The sequence below is a fragment of the Amphiura filiformis genome, chromosome 9, assembly GCF_039555335.1.
Source record: "Amphiura filiformis chromosome 9, Afil_fr2py, whole genome shotgun sequence".
NCBI classification, from domain to species: Eukaryota; Metazoa; Echinodermata; class Ophiuroidea; order Amphilepidida; family Amphiuridae; genus Amphiura; species Amphiura filiformis.
Genome location: NC_092636.1, coordinates 44,395,200 through 44,418,228, shown reverse-complemented (window position 1 = coordinate 44,418,228; position 23,029 = coordinate 44,395,200). Strand labels below are relative to the sequence as shown.

The 23,029-nt window shown below is 39.1% G+C and overlaps 1 protein-coding gene across 1 annotated transcript in view; it reads right to left on the bottom strand.

Annotated features, from left to right (window-relative positions):
* LOC140161032 (protein furry homolog-like) overlaps positions 1–23,029 on the bottom strand; it is a 119,637-nt gene that overhangs the window by 59,139 nt on the left and 37,469 nt on the right. The window contains 9 exon segments of the mRNA XM_072184411.1: positions 368–459; positions 1,213–1,273; positions 3,530–3,709; positions 4,350–4,514; positions 5,299–5,576; positions 5,822–5,911; positions 6,606–6,773; positions 7,487–7,679; positions 7,851–7,991. Of these exon segments, the coding sequence (XP_072040512.1) occupies positions 368–459; positions 1,213–1,273; positions 3,530–3,709; positions 4,350–4,514; positions 5,299–5,576; positions 5,822–5,911; positions 6,606–6,773; positions 7,487–7,679; positions 7,851–7,991 (1,368 nt within the window).

The window sequence follows — 23,029 nt, the reverse complement described above, 5'->3', positions numbered from 1 at the left end:
GAGCGAATGAACTTTAATAATGAATTAGGCACTTTGGTTATGAGGGTGACGATATGATACACCACTATGTGATGCACTTTACAGTGTTCCTCACAATATGTCACTATGTGCTGAACCCGACATAATATCAACATATATGACAGTACTTTGCATGGTTAACTCAAAAAATATGCTACAAGTGTCCTTAAAAAGTATGCCATAATTCATCATCTTCCAAAAAAAGAATAATAACTCATTCCCCATGCTGTTGTAAAAATGCCTCTAGCACAACATTTATCTGTGACTGTCAACATTGTGTGCTTTACATCACTGTATTGACCTTTAGAACCATATGATATTGATAGGTTTAAAAAATCAGTTTACTTACCTTTCTTTGAAAACTTGATGCTCTGCTATAAGCTCAAACACACGGATCAGATGAACTCTCAAGAAATCTCTTCTTCTCTTTCTTCTCATATTCTATGATAAACAATATTAATATCAAATGTGAAAATAATACTAAGTAGTAAAAATAATGATCAGAGGATATAGTTTTTTATTAACTTTATTGTAATTACAGGCACCATTTCTTTTTTCTCTTTGTTTTCACTTGTTTCCATTCCATTTGATTCACCTTTCAAGTGAATGAATGTGAGGCATCTAAATACACCCGCTGTAGAGAACTCCTGTGAAGCTGCTAAAGAACAGCAAAAATTTTTCTCCATGTGATCTAGTGTGACAGGGTATTTATAATAGTGATACGGTCTTCTAAAAACAGCTAAAATGTTAAAACAATTGTTATTTTCAATTTAATTTCATTGGTTTTTGCCCATGTTATGTGACACAATAGAGCACACCTGTGTGCGTATTCAACTGTGTGGCTGCGTATATCATCTGTGCTGAGCGTACTATTGGTATATACGTGAAGTGTTCTTGCAATATTTTGTGTCCACTTGTGAAAGACCCAATGGATAAGCCAATTTCGTGCACAAGAGTAACTGGTTAAACTTGACAAAAATGGTCATTGACATACATCACATGCAAGCATGATTTTATAGGTGATCTGATGAGTATAAATGTATTGTTTTGAAACACAGCCGTGTCTCTATAGCGTGATTTAACACTAGTAATATAGCATTTCTGCATGGAACAACTTTGTGTGCTGCCTCATTGCTTCACTTAAAATAGAGACATGGCTGGGTCTCAAAATAATACTTTTATTCTCTTGCTCACCTCTTGTTTCCGCTCCACAGCATCCTTCATAAATGATATCTGCAGCTCATCAATTAAATCTCTGTTGGAAATAAAAATAAACAAGAGCACCACTGGTGCTGTAGCTCATTTGTTATGGGTTATGGTCAGGAATACCATGCGTAGCTATGTATAGCCATGCATAGATATGTATAGCCATGCATAGCTATGTATAGCCATGCATAGTTATGTATAGCCATGCATAGCTATGTATAGTCATGCATAGTATAGCCATGCATAGTTATGTATAGCCATGCATAGCTATGTATATTTAATGTCTTGGATGCACCATCGGATAGATGAGTGCCACTGATGTAAAAGCAATTTCCAAATAAAAACTTGAAACTTAAAAACTACAACACTTTCATGGTAAATGGCATGCATAGCTATGTATAGCCATGCATAGTTATGTATAGTCATGCATAGCTATGTATAGCCATGCATAGCTATGTATAGCCATGCATAGCTATGTATAGCCATGCATAGCTATGTATAGCCATGCATAGCTATGTATAGCCATGCATAGCTATGTATAGCCATGCATAGCTATGTATAGCCATGCATAGCTATGTATAGCCATGCATAGCTATGTATAGCATAGCTATGTATAGCCATGGATAGCTATGTATGGCCATGTATAGCCATGCATAGCTATGTATAGCCATATGTAACCATGTCATAACCATGTATAGCCATGTATAACTATGTATACAGGGCTACCAACTTTGAAAAAACACATTTCAGTATTCTCAAACCTCAAAATCACCATAGTGCTGTGATCAAGCACAAATCAGCATTTTGAAAATATACTTGCGGTTCTCAAGATATTTATTTATTCAAGGCATTTATTTATTTGTACCTTTTGCTTGTCGAGTATCCTTTGATTTTATTTTGTTTAATACAGTTTTGTTTGTATATAATGTCTTGGATTAACGAAGTTAAAGCCCCATTCATTTTGAAAATATACTTGCGGTTCTCAAGATATTTATTTATTCAAGGCATTTATTTATTTGTACCTTTTGCTTGTCGAGTATCCTTTGATTTTATTTTGTTTAATACAGTTTTGTTTGTATATTTAATGTCTTGGATGCACCATCGGATAGATGAGTGCCACTGATGTAAAAGCAATTTCCAAATAAAAACTTTAAACTTTAAAACTACAACACTTTCATGGTAAATGAAATAAATAAATAAATAAAATTTTGCACACACATCTAATTTTCCTGACTTCATATTTCAAACAAGTGCTCCCTTCAATCTTCAGAAGAGGGAAAGGGCACTAGCCTAGTGTTTACCCCCAGCACTTCCCTGTTCAGACTTTCTGTTTGTCTGTTTTGTAATGTCAGAGAGGGGTTGTCATGGTCCCATATACTGATATACTAGGCCAGTGCCAGTCAAAAGGACATTTCACCTTGATTAAATGTTTACATAACTAATTGGGTCAAGATGTGTGATATAAAGTGTAAATGAGTGAGATGTTTGTTCATAGACAGGGTTGCCAACCAACAATTTGGTAGCCCAATTAGTTCAGATTTGGGAGAATTTGAGACACTATTTGCTCATGGCTCGTGCACAGAAGTAAGGGCCTATAGACAGCACAAGCCCAATTGGTGCTAAAAGCAACACTGAAAAGCAGACATTGTAGCCGCACTGAAACAGTAAAGTTCAACAATCTCTTTTACAAATTCGCACGATCAAGGAGTTTGTACAGTGTTTGTAATATGAAAAGCACCACAAACAGTCTACATAGGAGACTATTCCATGAAATTAGGTAAAACTTTTCGAAGAAAATGCTCCAAAAATGATACTTTCCGTCCGAATTTTTTAGCTAAATAAGTAACAATCATGAACCATCATGCAAAGATCGCCGCCTCAAATTACCAGATCCATTGCTCAAATGATGTAGCAAGAGAAAGAAAAAAACATACAGAAATATGGACTATGCCTATAGTGCATTGCGTTTACGCAATGAGCTAATAAAAATATGATTCAAAGTTTATAAAGATAAACCATATACTTTGATCACTGGCAAAATTTCATCACTTTAATTTGTTCATGTATGCATAAGCGCAGCAAGTGCAGAAAACTAGTTTCATTTACAGGGCCTCATTAATCTTTGGTCTGTTCATTTACAATTTGACTTATAATTTAATTTCTTTGTCTCTCTTCCTCTCTTATTTATCTGTCTCTTTGTCTCTTTCACTCATTATCATTTTCAGCTAGTACAGCAAAATATAATCAAGAACGATATGTCACATTTGTCGTAATTTAAACTGAATTTTTCTATTGGCACATTTACCTGAATGCAAATGTATTAGTCCATCCGAGTCCATTGACAACTGCTTCTCTAGTGTCGGTATTATCACATCTGATAAGAGGTACCAATAACTTGAAGAGTGTGGCAGCAGACACACCTGATGATAACGTCTGTGGTCTTATCTCTTGTCTCTCCTGCGACGGTGAATAGCTTTCATTCCCACTGCAATGACATAATTAAAAGGCAAATGAGTTGATATTGCTGATATTGATTTAGAATTATTGGCTAAGAAAGTATACAAATTTAAAAATAACAACTGAAATAGCAACAGGTGCTTGCAATTTTTACATCTAGTGTTTAAAATACAGACAGCGAAAGAATTAAGGTACCGTACCAGTTTACGTTCATCCCTGTAAATACAAACATAGATACATATGTCAAAATTAAAACCAGCAGCCAATAACTGTACCTGTTAGCTCTGATTTAAGACCTCATTTGTTGAAATCGGTTGGGAATGAAGGAAACAGTGATTGAAAACCCAAGGAGGTAACAAAATCAATAGTTGCATTTTAAACTTCTAATCAATGGAAAGCACAGCACTAGTCCTCTTGTTTGAGAACGCTTTGTGTACAAATCAGTAGGGCATCCAATGGAGCAAACTGCTACTTTGAATTTGCATCTTCCTTGGGACTTTGGATCATTATGTCTTATTTTTTTACCAATTTCAACAATGAGGTTTTGAATCAGAGCTAAAAATGCATATGACATACTGTCTTTGTTGTGGATATACAGGGTTGAAATTAACTGGTTACCTAATTCTTTTTGCATGGTTAAGGTCCATTGGAAGCACCTGTTTACTCACCTGATTGGTTCTGGTGACAGACATCTACGGGGAGTCTGATATCCAGAGCTAGGTGGTGCACAGCTACAAGCAAACACCAAATAATTCCTCCATAATGCAATGTTGTCATCCATTGGATTCAGGGTCTTCTTAGATCGTATGGAAGTCCTGCCTTCTGATGGTGCACTGTAAAAAATGAATATATTGACCAATAAGCATAAGTCTCCTGGCACATATCATACCAATATATTACAGCTTATAATCACATTCTAATAAGCAAAGTATTTGACTAATTGATATTCAAAACAGAACTATAAAGTTATGTATCGCAAAATAAGATTTATTAATTGATGATGATGCCAATTTAAATTTATTTATTCAAAGAGTCACTGGTACTTTTTGGAATTTAATCAAATACTGGAACTTAATTTTTGCAACTTTGCAATGTTGCGTCTGTAACCACCAGACTTCATCAGGCAACTGACCCACTGGACTGGTCACCAGACGCAACATCCCAAAAGTTCCAGTATTTGATTAAAGTCCAAAATCTCTCTTGAAAACTACTGGATGACTAAGAACATTCACTCATTAGTCACTGGTACTGTTTTTCAAAAGGTGAATTCCTTTCAATAGAGATGCACAAAAGTGCAAAGTTGCATAATTACCCTAGTACTAAACCACTAAACTTCATATACTCCACACTAAAAGTATCCATACACTTTACAACACTTACAGATACATTTTGTGTGCAGTATACTCATTTTCAATGGGGCAAAGGTGAGGGGACAATGTTCACTACTTTCTTATGTCATATATATTCAAGTTCACACCAGCCCTGACGTGCCACTTGTGGGGGATGCAATGACAAAAAGTTGTGGAAGGCCAAAGTTCCTGGATACTACCCAAATTCAACAAGTACGCAATCAACAGTAATAAAATGAAATGAACTAAAATTACACATTATACTTACTTTGGATCTATGTGACTGTACAGCTGCATCAATCTTGTATGCACCACAGGCCATGCCTGATTGACAGCTGAGGGGCAGTAATGTGGGAGACAATTACTATCAAAGAACCTGGCAAGACATGTAATCCATGGGTCAAAACCACCCATGCCTCTAGACGCAAGGGATTTACTACTTAAGCTATCGCTTGGTGTAGATTCATAGGTGCTACCGGACCATTGGTTGATGGAGCGCTCTAGCACCCAGTGTAAATCAATGTGAGTGGTTGCTGTGATGGTGGCCTGGAATAAAGAAAATTTTTCTTTTATTACAATTACAATTGATAAACAGCCATTATGTTTTTGTGAGCCTTCAAGACAATGAAAAATTTATTAGCTATTTTACTTTCTTCTAATCAATTTCAAGACCACATTAAATATGCTGTGACCCCATGTGCATTCCCTGGCTGGCCAGAATGTTGTACTGTTACTTATTTTGTCTCTTTTATAAATAAAATAACTGGCCAACAGAATAACTCTAAATGTACCTTTTCAGCAGGTGGAAGTTGATTCACAAAGCTTTCTACCACATAAGGACACACCCTGTCAATCACATCGATTACTGCATCATCATCAACCTGAAATGTGGAGAAAAATTAAGGCAAAATGAAATCCAAGTCATCACAAAATAATGTAACATTCAAGAGTCTCATACATTACAGACTGAGAAAATCAATATTAAAACTCTTTTGAACTTTAGGAAAGAAATCAAAAGTTTGATGACTTCCCATACTAGTATATAAACAAAAATTTGGAGGTTGGCCCCCTCCCTCCCTGAAACGTAAGTGTGAAATGTTGAAAATTCCAACCAACTCCTTTTCTGTTTCATGCCTTAGTGGAAGTAAAGAATGAATGAATGAATGAATGAATGAATGAATGAATGAATGAATGAATGAATGAAGGAAGGAAGGAAGGAAGGAAGGAAGGAAGGAAGGAAGGAAGGAAGAAAAGCAGGCAGGCAGGCAGGAAGGAAAGAAGGATGGAAAGGAAAGGAAAGGAAATTAAAGAAAGAAAGAAAGAAAAAAGGAAGGAAGGAAGGAAGGAAGGAAGGAAGGCAGAAGATGAAGAAAAAAAGTTGTTTTTGCCGGTGCGATTTTGAACCACCGACGCCTCATCACCGACCACACGACCGGCGATAACCAACCATGAGTGTTAACACTGCCCACGCAGTAATTTTCTTGCATATATATTACTGCACAATCAGATCACATGGGATGTTGTGCATTGCAGTTGCTTTGTGCTGTTGTATTTTGTTGGGTTGTGGAGACTTACCCTTGAGTAGCCTAATATACCAAAGAGGGCTCTGACTTCCTTGAGAAGGAAATAGCTAAACCGTCTAATGAGAGGTCTACAGCTGCACAGGAACACCAAGGCAAAGCCTTCTGTCATGTTTAAGATGGTAGCAAATGGGTTCCTCTCATATGGGGGCTTCACTTGTTCCTAGATGGAAAAAAAAAGAAAAGAAAAAATGTTGAAAAGGTTAAGCATGTAAAATATCTACCTTCTGATTTCCTTGATTGCACAAAATCAAAATATATTTCAACAGTATGTCAGAATCATACCTCGCCTAAAAGCTACATCACTGTGCACTACAGCCTCTCCTTTTTAAATCAAATACTACTTCAATGAAATATAGCTTTCTCTATGAAGAAACATCATGGACCTCTATAAATTTGACCCAAACCTGGCCATTACAAATGCCAAGCCAAATAGGTTTACAACTCAACTACTGCAGATAAGTATTCAATACATCATTAGAAGTTACTTATAAACTCTTTCATTGAAGTTATTACATTGATAGGTATGGTAACCAGCACAGGCAGCTTCAGGCCCTTTAACACTATTTAATTGAGCACTCTTAAAATAAGCAGTCAGTCAAAGATAGGGAGAAGTTTCATCGACTACAGTGTATTCAATGCCCTGGCTTGCATATCAATACTTGTAATCTGAGTTTTCTGGATTTCAGACCAGACAGGCTTTGGTAGGATTCACACAAGTGTTCCACCACCTGCTTCTTTCAGAGTTGAACTCAGAATAGCATTTTTTTTACCAAACAAACTGAGCAATATTGAAGCAAATGTAAAACTTCATGTCAAACAACAAATGTTGATTAGATTGAGGTTACTAATTTGCAGGCAGTGATATAGGCTTACTTTATCTTCTTTGCTTTGTACAGTAGTTTTCCATTGTGTCAAGAGCTGCAGCAACATCTTCAGAGCACTCTCCAGGATGAGTGGAAATGTATCGGAAACCTCTTTCAAGATGAAATTGATGAAACAACTGAGGACATCCTCTCTCCAATCAGGAAGATCAACAATCACATTTTGCAAGGCTGTAAAGGCTAGTCTGTTAAAAACAAAGTATATTATATAGGTGCATACATTATGTTCAAATCATTGCAAAAATGTTATAACGATGTTTGGGTTTTGGTCAAATCGTATATAAAGATAATGAAAACATTTTAAAAACATTTATATATGAATAAAATATACTACAAAAATGCTGTCTGTCTCTTACCCTCTGAGCTCATCATCTCTGTGTACAGTCAATCTGGATAGAAGCTCCAGTAGTTCTTTTCTGCTCATGCCATCTGGAATTACTCTGGGTATAGCTGCCACACTGGTGCGAAACAATTCTATCTTGGGTTTACGTTCAGTCCTGTAATAAGCAATTGTTATTAAATATGGTCATATTAAATGCTGCCACAATGGATTCTAAAAACAAATGCGGACATACACATTGACACACAGCTATTCACCCTTTAACATTGACTGTTAGCATGCGCTTTAAGGGTACATGCTCTTGGGTCATGACCTTGACATAGGGAAATTTAAAAAAAATATTTTTGACAAGAAGACATACATACCCTTCATATAAAATAACATGAACCCTGAAAAAAAGTGCCAATATGTAATTTCCCCCTATTTTGTCTCCCGTTGCTAATGAAAACAAACTCCGATTGTATTGCGTGAGGTCCATTTATTAAAAGCTCCATGGTATGCACCAATTACTCTCTTAGTTTCGAGTCCAGACTGCATATTGTAAGGACGAACGACGTGTGTTTAGAACGACGTAAACCACAGCATAAACCGATTGTGAAGGAGACTAAGGTAGACTGACAATATTATTTATAAGGTTTCCTGCAGTAGAACGGACCCGCCGCATATCGCGAATCCATTGTTTTTTTTATACCGCAGGCCGCCGACCCAATTAGTTGCTATCAGCTAATCTGTTTGATCACGAGAGTGTGAGACTGATCAATAAACACCATCGCATCAACTCAATACGAAGCCTTCGCGGTAAGCTGCAAGCACAAATCTATTTACATACCTAGTTGGCAGCAAGGAAGAACAAACATTGTCACTTGTGTTATCACTGATTTGAAACTCATGTCCACTTAATATCTTAAATCATGATTATATTGTGAAGTTGATAATTTACATATAACTGTATGATGTTGTCATGTTGTGGAGTTGATAATTAACATATAATTGTATTTATGTTTAGTATGCTAGCGATTGATCACAAGGTGTACTGTGCTCAGTGTCCGGGTAGCTCCGGTACGGGTATCGGTGTTCCGAGCTTTTATACTTATATACTAGTAATAGCCAAGTAAAAAGTGAACTCATGGCATGTCGTGATAAATATTTAGTTATTGCTATCAATCACCATCCTATGGTTGTGGATATTACCATCTATTTTGGTGAAACTATGCAATTTATGATACCTTTGCGATAAACTTTAATTGAATTGAATATTAATTTTATGACATCCCAGCGATTTCTTCTGAAACAAAACGGAAAACTGAACAACATCAATTCAAAACACACATAGCGATCAAAATAATTAAAAAATCATGATAGGCCTATAATTATTAGTTATTTTCTTTGGACCTCGCCTCTTGGGGGAAAAAGAAAAAAATTCTTGGCTCTAATTTACTGTTTGTTGTTATGTGGTTCAATATTAAAGTTTTGCGTGTACCCGGCATCGAGACCAGGGACTCGTGGAAGCATCGACAGCACAGTCCAGTGATACAGATGGAGGTCGCGCAACCCGCCAGCTGATGAGCTGTACATAGCGTAGCGAGCCTAGAGAGCAGCCTGATGCTAGCGGGCCAGGTAGCCAAACTCTTCAGTCGTGATATATTTTCGCCGTGTTGAATCTCCACTCGCTGCACTCTAGTAATGCTAAAATTAAATACAAATGAAAGCAGTTTCTTAAAAGGTCCTATTGATGATTCGATCCTTGAAGGTTGAACAATAATTTGAATTCGATCGACACATCGTATCGTGTAGGTCTACCCGCTTTAAAAATCAACAAGAAGTTCAACTTGAAACATCAAGGGATCAAGTTGAAGGTAAATTTATTTTGGTATTATAGACATACGTCTTCATGTGCAAGATATAGGTCTAAATTATCACAAGACTTGTGATAATTTAGGCCTATAGGCACATTTCTTACCTGCAATTATATTGCTTGTAGGCCTATTGCTTTTTTCATTTCAAGACATAATTTTTATCACGTTTCAGCAGTGTTTTTCGTATTTTTGCCACATGTCCCAACTACATTTTTTTAGTCGTCCGATGACAGCATTTTTTCTTGTCAGATACTTGTCATGCTTGTTCTCCATCTCATCATGACAACACATGCACACCGATGGTATAGGGTCATTAATTTATTTTTTCCATAGACCCTAGAGTGAATGTTGCATTGTATTTCCATTTTAAATACGTAGTCATCGTTTTATCTTTGGTATATCGATCCTATGTCCAAAAAGCGTCACATATGGATAGAGTCTATGAGTATGATGGACCATGCATGGGCGCTCACGGATCAGTGATGGTATCCCTTGCGCGATCCATGGATATTGCCCTGCACTGCTGCTCGCCTGCCCGATGCCTACTTAGACTGCTGCCCTCAGTCGTCAACCGTCTGGATTGACGACTGAGAAAACTACGTGGAAAAAAAGTGACGGATTTTGCAACAGGATTCCTGTGGCATAGAGCATGCGCAGTTGTGTCCAAATTGACCTTTTGACCGAGTTTGTTGTTTTAGAAGTTCAGAGCGCGATCTTGTCACAGCGGCGCGGTACAGCGACGCTGTACACGGGCGCCGCTAGTCAAGTCGCCACGGGCGCACAACCAAAGTCGCATTGAATAGTTTTCAGAAGTCCGTCATGATATTGGCTGTAAGATAATCAGTCGTCACTACGAAGCATACACAGTACATGCGAAGTGTAGACGGCTGATTGGAATTAGTCTAATGCCTACTATGAGCCGAAACATCATCCATCTTGTTGCTAACCTCACACGAAGCCTATCGGATATCAGTGAAAATCAGGGTGAAGGAGGCAGCGTTGTTTCGCCTTTGTGCTGATATAATTTTTCCAAAAAGTTCGGATCTCTAATATTCTGGCTGACTACACTAGAAAATTCAATTCAATGAACACAGCCTTGACATAGAATGATAGATCCCGCCAGCGCTCAGCAGCGGTGGGCCCGCCAGGAATCCCAATTCACTATCATTCAGGTACATCATCGGATATTAACATCCATCGCAAAAATGGCTTGAAATTTTGAAATGTACCCCGGGAACCAGTACAGCAGGCCTCACTTGACATGCTTGCAATACATGTACAATTTAGTACCATGGCAACAGCTGGAATAGTGCCAACAAGCCCATACCATTGGTACATGTACTATGTACCATGCATCGAGTTGTAACCATGGTAACGCCGGGCGGTGGTCTTTGTGGTCAATGTCTGGTATATCATGGGTATATGGTACACAACCCGGGACGTACAACCAATCACAGTGTGGGAAACGAGTTCATATCACTACATGTATTATCAGGGGCTGTGCCAGACCTGGGCATGGGCTGTGCAAATAGTTATGAGCCGGGGGGGGGGGGGAAGAGAATGTTTCGGATTCACTTTACTTCCAAGAAAATATTTTTTCCAATCCCATTAGCAATCTATTCCACCATAGGCGCACACCGTCATCATCCCCATATCTTCGTGTTAAAAATTGCCGTGGTAGTACGATAAATCCTCACGTTTTTCAACAACTACGCATGGTGATTTTGAGCTATTTTGTTCGAGATAGGCCGTATGCGACTCAGGCTATGCATACAATTTGAGATTTTGAGAGCCGCCACACTGTTTCTATTCTATGTTTTACGATTTTCGCATGATCAGTATATGGCTGGCCGTAACCGCCTAACGTGGAGCTGCTACGCAGTAGCTTACTTTTTCGCTTCATGGAGCTAAATTGACCAATCATGTTAGATCTTTTCATTACGCGGAGCCAGTTGATGCATCATCGCTCCAGAGAGAGAAAACTCTTGCCAAAATTAATGTTTACTATGTGGATTTTAAATGAATCGAATGTAAATAAACCACAAACAGTTGTACAGGATCAATACCATTGTTTGATTAGTGTATAGTCAATGTTACCTTGCATGCATGTGCCATGTGTGTGGCGTGTTTGTTTGTTTGTCTACTGTGTCAGGCCAGGATCACTGACACCCACGGTACTGATACTGTCATACTATCACGGTGATCATATTGTTGAATGTTGTTGACTTTAAAATAATCATGATGCAGTCATGTCTACAGTAGAATTAACCACGACCTTTGAAGGACTTAAACCCCATTAAAAGCTATTAAACCAAGATAACACTCAATGAAAACAGCTCAACTATGTTACATCAGATCTTCTCTGGTTAAATACACACTGCACTTGTGTCTGTTTTACCTGTGCAATGAACAATGAGCTGGTATTATAGTTTCAGTTGGGTGAATGATTATAAAGCTTAACGCAAGGTAACAATACTGTCTGGGCTTTTGTTTACGAAATGAGACAATAGTCTGCTTATTGTTAACCAGCGTTCTTGAAAATGAGAAGCATAATGGTTTGCAGACTTAACACGGTTTAGAAATAATTTGTTCATATTTTTTGGTGTTATCTGTCGTTTACATATCCTTCCTAAAACACAAAAGTACCAATATTTCCAAACACCTAAATTAGCTAAAAATTTAGGAAATGTTACAAAACTATATTTTCTAGAATTTCAGAGAATACTTTAAATATTGACTGGTTATTTTTTACACAGTGACGTCATATAGGCAATGGCATAATACTTCTAACATACACTAGGTCACGCGTCAATGGTGGCGCACTGAGTATTGTGTATAGGAAAACGGGCAGTACCGTAACTACAGTATGTATGGCCTACTACTAGTATATAAAGTAAATCCGAACTGGTTTGTTGAAGGTCGAATTCCGCAGGCCACGCCGCGCAAGATGTACAAATCAGCCTGAATTGTGTGCATGGTTTACCACCACTCTGCCTAGCTATATAGTTGTGTACAATACTGTATGAGTTTCTTGTGAGTGCATGTCCATCTTAATAATAAGTCGGTTCGTACTTTTCATAAATTACTTTTTGAATCATAACTATCGTGACCGAGGATATCTTGCAACTACGTGAAGCTCGTCTGGCAAATTCTTAATGACTAAATTCGCTTCACGTAATGAGTAAGTCGTATTTGATTGGTCAGTTTTACCTCCGAGTAATGAAAAACTCTAACATGATTGGTCAATTTGGCTCCACGGAACAAAAAGTCAGCTACGCGTAGCAGCTCCACGTTGTGGCGGTTGCGGCCTACCATATCAGTATCCCATATGATATTTCTATTGTAAGAAAATTTTATTTGTTGTCACGTAAATCACAGGTTTCGTTTAAATGTACTAACTGGAAATTAAATGTACTAATTAGTGAGGACCGGTATTTTGCTGTGGATATGTTTAACTGCAATCTGAAAAAAAAAAATTTGAAATCCTGGGTAAAAATTTTGATAATATTCAACTCTTTGAGAAAATTATTTTATAAAGGAATGCTGGTAAAGCCAGGTGCAATACAATGTACATTATTGACACACTATCACGCTCTTTATCTTCGTCAATAATAGAATAATCGATTTCAATAGAATTGAATGCATGAGTTTGTAGTTGACTACTGAGCGACCTAAGCGATCGATTGCTAGCCAATCAGATAGAACTCCTTTTCTTGCGTTCAGTGAAATACCACTCGCCTGTCGCTCACTCCCACTCGCCCGTCGCTCACCAACGGAGTATTAAATTTATATTTATCGTATAGGACGTCGACGGTGTGAGGCGAGATCCCGGGGCTAAACATTAAAATTGGACTTTTATTGCTAGTTATGACTTTAGGATTAGGATTTAACTATGTTTCATTTGGCAATCATTTTCCATCAAATTTTCACCGCACGTTTAGGGGCTGGCATTTTCTTCGGAAGGGGGCGCGGCGGAGGTTCCAAATTTACAAAAAGTCGGCGCCAATAAAATTGCGACACCCTATTTCGACAACAAATATTTTATGACCGCCAACCACCCCCCCCCCCCACCACCACCACCACCGATACACCTTATCCCCTAAACAGGCTTAAAACACACAATATGTGGTCATTTTGTGACTCCCTACATTTTGGTCATCAAAAATATATATTATAAATGACCCCCTTATTTTCCTTTCCAAATATTTACCCACCCCTTCCGAAGAAAATGCCAGCCCCCTTATATACCAATATCTGTTTCCCCTCCCTCTCGCCGTTCCCCCTCCCATAATTCCCAACCGTCACTGCGGATAAAACATTTTGATATGAATTTTAAAAGTCAATATCAAAATTATGTTTGTAAACACGCACACCTGTTTGGTCGCCGTTCCGTCTGGTTACTATGGTTACATGCACATGGTCCCCAACCGCTCGCCAATATGATAGGTTTATCAACGGGTCAAGTATGATAGGTTTATCAACGGGTCAAGCATGCACTCTGATTGGGGATTTTCCTGTGTTATCGCGGTTTTTCATGTTTTTTGCCAACAAAAAAATAATCTATTGGGAGATAGGAGTCGCCCTTACTGCGGGGGGTGGGGGGGGGGGGGCGGCAATCCAACTTTGGAGGTGACGCGTATGTAGGGCTGTTATGACCCCCTTTTTCAACATCGCTGTCACTCAAAGACCCCATATTTTTTTACGAACACATGCTCTGTCACCCGATGACCCCCTATTTTTAATCTGTCACCCAAAGACCCTTTAATACAAGTTCAATTTGAACAGCAACTTTCATTTATCACTGATTTTGTTACTTATTTTGAAAAAACAAAGAAAAACTAGGAATTCGATTTTCGAGGTTTCTGTGGAGCTGTTTCGGTTCTCACCCAAAGATTCCACTTAAAAAAAAGCCATGTTCTCACCCAGTGACCCCATATTTTTACATTTTGCTCTCACCGAATGTCAAAAATCATGCTCTCACCCAATGACCCCATATTTTTTACATTTTCCTCTCACCGAATGGCCCTTAGTGCGAAAGTGCCAGCCCTATCAGTGTCGTACCGTTGCCGCCCAAAGGTTGACCCAATTTTTTCTCGGTCGTTTGAAAAGTGAAGAGCAAAAAAAAAAAAAAAAGTTTTTTGGCGCTTACCCCCTTACATCTACCTTTTTTCCCATTTTTTTCCGCTTTTTTTTTTTTTTTTATTTACTAATTCCTTTTTGCCGCCCTTCGCTTTTGCCGCCTTCTTCTTCGCCGCCCTTCATTTTGGCCGCACCTGCTTTTACCCGGGGCTGGCGCCACCAAAGCCCCCCAAAATACGCGCCTGCCTATCCATTTCAAATTGAAGTGCCCCCGGTCCGTGATTGTTACGTTTTCATTTTTGAATATCGACATGTTACTTCACATCTTTCATTTTGTACCGAAAAAAGTTTTTAATTTTATTCCCCAAACGTTACCTCTGATCGATTAACTTATTATACCAACATACAAGGATGCGATATAGTTTTAGATCTAGCTTGAAGGAACCAGTTAACGGTTCGAAAAAGGAAAGTCCCATCATTGGCAGGTACTATGCATCGAGTTGTAACCATGGTAACGCCGGGCGGCGGTCTTTGTGGTCAATGTGTACAGCCGTCCGGGACAACCGGTTAACCGTGTGGGAAACGAGTTCACATCAGGGGCTGTGCAGTAATTATGAGCCCGGGGGAAGAACTTTTTGGCCAGCCGGAAGGAGGGGAAACCGGGGGGGGGCAATTTTTGGCAAGCTGGGGAGGGGGAAGTTGGCACACATTCATAATGCTCTAAAAAAAGTTGGGTTTTTTTGCAAATTGGCATGTTTGGAGGAGGAGAAGGCAAATATTTGTTGGCAGGCTCGGGGTGGGAGTTTTGGCACCCCATTTAAAAACTTTTACCCCCCCCTCCCCCGGCTCAAAATTATTGCACAGATTGTTATTGGGGTATCTGATATTAATGGCGGGGTGGGGTGGGTGAGGCAGTCACGTTGTCACAGTTTCTCAACAATATTGCTGGCTAATAATATGTAATAATAATGTCTAGTTCATTTGTCTACTACACAGTGGCGTAGCAAGGTTTTCGGGGTCACTCCCATTGCGGCCTGTAGGCCTACACAAGCCATTTTTCGGCCATTTCCCTATGGGATTTTTTACAATTTCAGATCGATTTGGGAACGTACCCCCCACCCCCCCTATGACGCTACGCCACTGCTCAAGAATCTAACAAGTGCGGGGGGAGGTTGGTGGTGTGCTGAGGACAACTTTCCTCTGCAAGTTTATATACCAATATCTCCCCTCCTCCCTCCCCTCTCTCTCTCTCTCTCTCTTTAACCTTAACATTAACTGCAGATTATCTGAGGTAATTGACGTGGCAAACCCAATGCAGATTATTATAATCTTGGCAAAAGTAATGTGTGAAGTGACAAATCTGATTATATGTAATTGACATGGCAAACCCAATGCAGATTATTATAATCTTATTGATTTTACCTGGCAAAAGTAATGTGTGAAGTGACAAATCTGATGTAATTGACGTGGCAAACCCAATGCAGATTATTATAATCTTGGCAAAAGTAATGTGTGAAATGACAAATCTGATTATATGTAATTGACATGGCAAACCCAATGCAGATTATTATAATCTTATTGATTTTACCTGGCAAAAGTAATGTGTGAAGTGACAAATCTGATGTAATTGACGTGGCAAACCCAATGCAGATTATTATAATCTTGGCAAAAGTAATGTGTGAAATGACAAATCTGATTATATGTAATTGACGTGGCAAACCCAATGCAGATTATTATAATCTTATTGATTTTACCTGGCAAAAGTAATGTGTGAAGTGGAAATCTATTAGTGGGCAATTAGGGTAGAGTAGGCCTAGACACAGTTCCGATCAACCGAGTTCAATTCACACACTTTGCCAGTGGTAAACAGAATTAACAGATTAGACCATAAGTTAATAGATGTTAATATACGGCGGCGATTCAATCAGGGCTGTCAACTTTTGGGTGTCCAGAGTCCCGATGTGCATTTACAAGAATAGGCTACAACATCTATCGGATCATGACATATGAAATGGATAATATTTTGAGTCTCTTGAAAGTTTTTTTTTTCATGGCCTTCTCAATATTTGGCCTCCTTGGAGTGGAGATGCAAGTACCTCGGGCTATATTTCCCGGGGCTATATTAATACCAAAGTGCTTTTTTTATTTTTTTATTTGTACTAATATAGGCTGATACCATTTTATGGTTCAGCAAAAAAGAAATACCACCAAGATTCATTCAACTAATTATAATGAACACCTGTTTGGGGAGTTTCAAAACATGCAATGTGGGTGGAAAGTACCCTATAAACCTGACTCCATAATAATCCAACCAATTAGATCACAGTATTAACATGTTGACGACAGCTTCATTCATAAAACGATAATTGGGTATTTCTCTGAAAAGGTGTACTATTTGAAGATAGGCAAATATGAATTTGAAAATGATTATAAAAATGTTTCCTTTACATATCTGTAAGGATGTAAGTCTCTAGTGCATGAAAACAATATTTGGCGCAATCTTTAGGGCCCTCTATATTATAGAGGGCGTAATCTGCAGGTTGTGCCAGGTGAGCATCATCTCCGTCACATTTAGGCCAAAAAGGAAATAAGGACAAAAAAATTGTTAAAACTCTTAATTATGAGTTTTATGGATAACTTGTAAGTTGCTTGATTCATGTTTGCTTTTTTCATTAAAAAAAAAAATATGATTTTGTACTTTCGTCATTTAGTTGGGACAATGAGAGGCAGGCTGTGCGGAAAATGTCATGTCTGTTAGTATTTTTTTATACAAACTTAAGTATATTCATAATTTTGCTTGAAATAACTAAATAAATTTCTATTGACATAGTAAACACATACAATATCAATTACATTTCCAAATAGTAAATTCCATGTTGTCTGGGTCAAAGGTCAAATAAAGGTCAACAACAATTGTGATGGAGATGACAATGCTGTGATGGAGATGATAGTGATGTGACGGAGATGATATTTCTACACAAATTCCTATAGAGAATCATCTCCGTCACAGACATTTGATTTCAGTAATGTTTTCACACTACTTGAAAATTAAATTCATACAGATGAGAAGGTCTAGAATTGGTAAACATTTTCTGATAAACTAAACTGGACTTCGCTGTATCTCAAGATCCGTGATGTGATGGAGATGATGGTGATGTGACGGAGATGATATTTCTACACGAATTCCTATAGAGAATCATCTCCGCCACGGCAAATTGTGACGCCTAACTGATGTAGCGGAGATGATGGTTCAGACATTGCTTACGATTAATAGCAGGGTTAATCTTACCCACGTGTTACATATCACCACAACAGCTTGTGGGACATATTCAACCATCATTATTTTCCGGAAAATTTCAACAATAAGACTTATATCAAATTGATCAGAAACGTTTGGAGATGATGTTGAATAAAGGTACGACGTGTATACTTGAAGATACCCTCAAAATTGGCAGGAAAAGAGTGCCAATGTGCACCTATTCGGGTTGATGTTTTTCGTCGTCTGTAAAGGCAGCGTACAGGGTCAAATTATTGACCTCTGATATTTGGTCTTCACCTCCAGTCGTTTTGATGCCAATGTGACGGCAATGATGCAAAACCAAGGGACAGCAATTTTTGACACAAATTTTGAATTATTCCATAATATTGACTTTAGAAGTGGTTTTAAGCATTTAAACCTTCTTAGACATGATATTACCCCAGTCAGTGGTAATTTTCACTTCCCACACTTGCTCACAAAAATACTACAAAATCACTAAAATTCGGTGCGTGACATCGGGACATGGGGTTTTCAGGGGGGTCGTCAGATATTGAAGAATTTTTTGACACCAAGAAATTAATTTTTCCCTACTTGGATGTTCTTAACTATTTTTATACATACAAAAGTCCATGACTAAGCCAAAAAAGAAAAAAAAAATCCGCTTTTAAAACTTTTATGAGCGCCGAAAGTCGCGGGACTTAAAAGTTACTCTTTTCAGAGAATCACCCAATTAGATAAGTCTTTCCTACGTTGTGATTGGTTGTAAGTACGGCAGCAGTACTGCACAAAGGTTCACCGCCACGTGTTTCAACCACTTTGTTTACAAACTCCCGATGAATACAATGCTATGTTGACACCGCCCCATCAACTGTTACCATGGTAATTGGTTTTAGGGATGCACCATTAAGACGGGCGGGGGGAGGAGTAGTGCCTGGCTAATGTATTTTTTTTTCTTTTGAATATTCATGTTTTTGTTTGTTTTTGTATCTGCAGTTAGGGGACACCCCAGTTGACTTGCCGGGGTTACAGGCTTGAAGTTTTGAAGGATAAAATTACGTACTACATACTACTATCCCACTAGGCCTAGGCCTATATAAACAAACCACCAACTCACACACTCACACACGCAAAAAAAAGATAAAACAAAACAAAACACTTGACCAGCCTATTAAACCAGGACTTATTCAGGGGGGGGCATTGCAACTTTCAATGGGGGGATTCGACAAAAATCGAATATCAATTCACCAGCATCCCACGTGCACAGGATCTAAAGGGGCAATACTTCTCAAGCCAAAGGGGGGGCGTAAGCAATATTTGGCCAGCCGATGGGGGGGAACAATTTTGGCATGTGCAGGGGGGGGCAAAGATTTTTTGGCGGGCCGAGGGGGAGGAGGCAGGTGATTTTTGGCAAACCGATAGGGGGCAAGCGCTTTTTGGCGTGCCGTTCAGAAAATTCTGAGGGGGCTCATAATTATTGCACAGCCCTGTGGGCTTACATTTTGTTTTTCTTCAAATATAGTCCAGCCCCTCACCCGGGAAATATAGTGGTGCTTCCCATAGTGTATAACGTCTAGTACATGGGCCTATGCATAAATTATGCTATGCCATTTTGTACCTCTCTTGGTATACAGTGGCATTTTCTCACGGTAAAGTTGTAAACAATCACAGCGACTCATGATTTCTACAACTGATGGGGACTATACATGACCTTCCGATTGATGATGGAGCAATCATTGCTTAATTATTTGTCTCATCAGATTCAACAACTAATTCAAGTGGTACTGTGTAGGCTCACGAAAGAAAATTAAAAGCCAACAAAGTTCTGGAATTTTGGTGTACGCAATATTGAAAATAAGAACTGTTTGGCCCAGTACTGTGGAAAAGACATTTTTGTTTTCCTGATCGTCAAGTTTGAGCAAATGGATATCACTTTATAGATGTTTACGTGGATGATCATAAACTTGACTTGGGGACCATGGTCACATGCATTTCTCCAGGTATTTTCACTCGGGTATTTATCCCGGTATTTATGACTTGAGCCAGAAATAATTTATCCTCATCTTCTCTGCTTGAGCATATTAAAGTTCCCGGAAATGTTTTTATATGCAAATACTGGGTCCAAGGGTCGTCTTTTGCATGGAAGGGGCGGGGTTAATTGGTCGATCAAGTCATGTAATGCAGCTTAATGGGGAATTCCAATGTCATGGTATTTTATAGCTCAATCACAGGTATAAGAAATTCACGCAAAAAGCGTTTGTTGCCGCAGTAAATCGTTATAATTGATTTGGATTTTACTTGCAATATTGAACGATAATTTTTGATTCAAAAGGGCGAATGACAACGCGGTCAGAGGGGCACGGCAACCTGTACCGCCGAAAGTTAACTTAATTTTGGGGCATCTCGGCAACAATTGATGCCGCCGATTAATTTGAGGCCTGCCGTCAACATATTATGATAATCATTTTTTTATTAAAGTTCAGACGAATAATTTTGTTTGAACAACCAACTTTGGAAGCCTCCAGTAAAATCAAGGAATAAACAAGTCAGAATGTAATATGCGCCTGGGAGCATCATGCATGTACCCGTAAGGTCGGCCGCCGTGAAATGTTCATCAGTCTGATGATTTAAAAAAACTAAAACTTTAATCGACCCGGCCGCAAATTTACTCACCACTGGCGACGGACGGGTGTAAAATTTCATGCCTGCTAGGGACTTAAAACGTGATATTGTGCATTTTGGGGTAGCAAAACCTGAGACGAAAAAAAAAGATATAGACATAGGCCTAGGTACAAACTTCATGATATTAATTGTTGTGCAGTGCAACTGTAAATTATAACCATGATAACAATCATATTGAGCTCTCACTCTCCTGATTGTATCTGTATGTCCTACCCGTAAAAAAACCGACGTGCAGCGGTATAATATTATTAATACAATCGGTAAATATAAGAATGAAACACAATATTCGGACCCATCCTATAAACCACGAAACAGGGCTCCACTGATACCACGCCGACGCGATCATCGGGAAAGTTCTAAAGCAAAAATCGCTAGATACCGTCAACAATAGCTGGTTACTGTAACAGTAAACAGTTATATTCATCCATTTATCACACATTCACATCTCCCTAGAATATTTTATCAGTTATATTGACCCATGATTTAAGCCAGAGTAAACACTGCCAATTGTTTATTCAATGTACACGGTGCAGAGGTCCGTCAGACTGCAGCGTGCATCGCGACTGGTGCCACTACTATTATTGACCATTGATGTTATCGGAACACCTACGAGGTGCTAATTGCCACTATCAGACATGTGAAAAAATGGGACGAGGTACGCCCCACTTTATGGGATCCCGCTGAAAGCCTTAACGAGACTGGGTAGGACGTATAAATAATATTGTCAGTCTACCTAACTCTCAAGTTGAAGCATTTCCGATTAGAACGTCAGTCCGGCAAACTCGTCAAATTGGGCATATAATATCAAAACGGGATGTACGAACAGGAATCGGGATATCGCTGTGCTTGAAACCGTGCGCCCAGCTAGCAGGGCCCGCGCCCGGTAACTTGCAGTAGTGTTTTGTTTTGCACTACAGCCCGGGCATGCAAGAAGTGCTGTGAAAACATATTTATATGGAAGATATGGGCCTATATTAGATTTACTGAAACCCGGGGCTCACAAAAATGATTATACAAATGATCAACCAAATATTGTTGAATGTCTATTGATCATTATTCAATGACAATGGACATGCCTATTGCCTCCGGAAAGGGGGGGAGGGTAATCGTCAGGCCCGTACGCAGGATTTTTTTTTTTGGGGGGTGCTGATTTTGAAAAAGTGGACTTTTTTCCAAAGGGGGGGCGATTTTGTAAAAGTGGACTTTTCTCCCAAAATTTGGACCTTTTTGACCAAAAACCGTAAATAACCTACGCCGCAAATTCTTAAATTTTGGGACTTTTTGTATACTTTTGCAAATTTGGGGAGGTGCGGTCGCACCCCCGCACCCCCCTGCGTACGGGCCTGCATACGGGGATTGCGCTTTTGCAAACAATCCTTACAGACATGGGTCCCTATTTTTGCTGAAAATCCTTATGGGTCCGTTAAACCCCGTGCACCGTGAATCTCGATCTTTTCGGGAAAAATGGGTCTAGGCCTATAGGAAAGAAAACTTTAGACATGGGTCTATATTTTTGAGAAAATCCTTAGAAATGGGTAGGCCTCTCCCTACCTGTCCACGGCCAAATGGCATTGGGTAGGCCTCACGGGTTTCAAGTCTGGAGCCTCCACCCGCCTAAAAATATCAACTTGTTCCCCCCGCATGCCTAGGGCCGGCTTTTAGGTGTCACTGCCTAAACCATAATTATACGCCTAACGACCATACCCGTCATACGCGTGAGGCTCACGGGGGAGGGGCTTTGGGGTGGCAAAAAGAAGGGCAGCAGGCGGCAAAGGATAGCGCAGTGGTGTAAATTTCTTTTTGACATTTGGGGGATGGGGTTGGAAGTTTTTTTTTTGAAGTAGGCCTATAGGGTGAATCCAGCACCTTTTGGCAACAGCATTATAAGCAAAAAAATACTAGAAGATAACTTGTGACATAGGCCTACTAGATGCAAAAGTGGAATAAATTCGTGTTGAGCGTGCAAAAATTTGCACTTTGGGGGCTAACTAAAATGGCCAATGAGGTTAATTTGGTCAGAAACCCCTGGCAGAAACCCACATAGGCCTACAGGCGTCAACATTGGGAGGGTGATTGTATGGAACATCTACCCTGGCAAAATATTAGTGGGATTTATCCTCCATCCCAGCAGGATCTACGCCTACAAAAGGGATCCGAAAATCTAAACTTCGAAAATAGTCCAATAGGCCTTCTGATTGAAATACAAAATAACAAAAACACAAAATACCGGTAACTTCCCATGACAATCTGTCGGTTCACAAATTTTGTATTAGATCGAACACAAAGGTTTTTACTGCTTTTGGAAGGAGGGTGGTCCGAAAT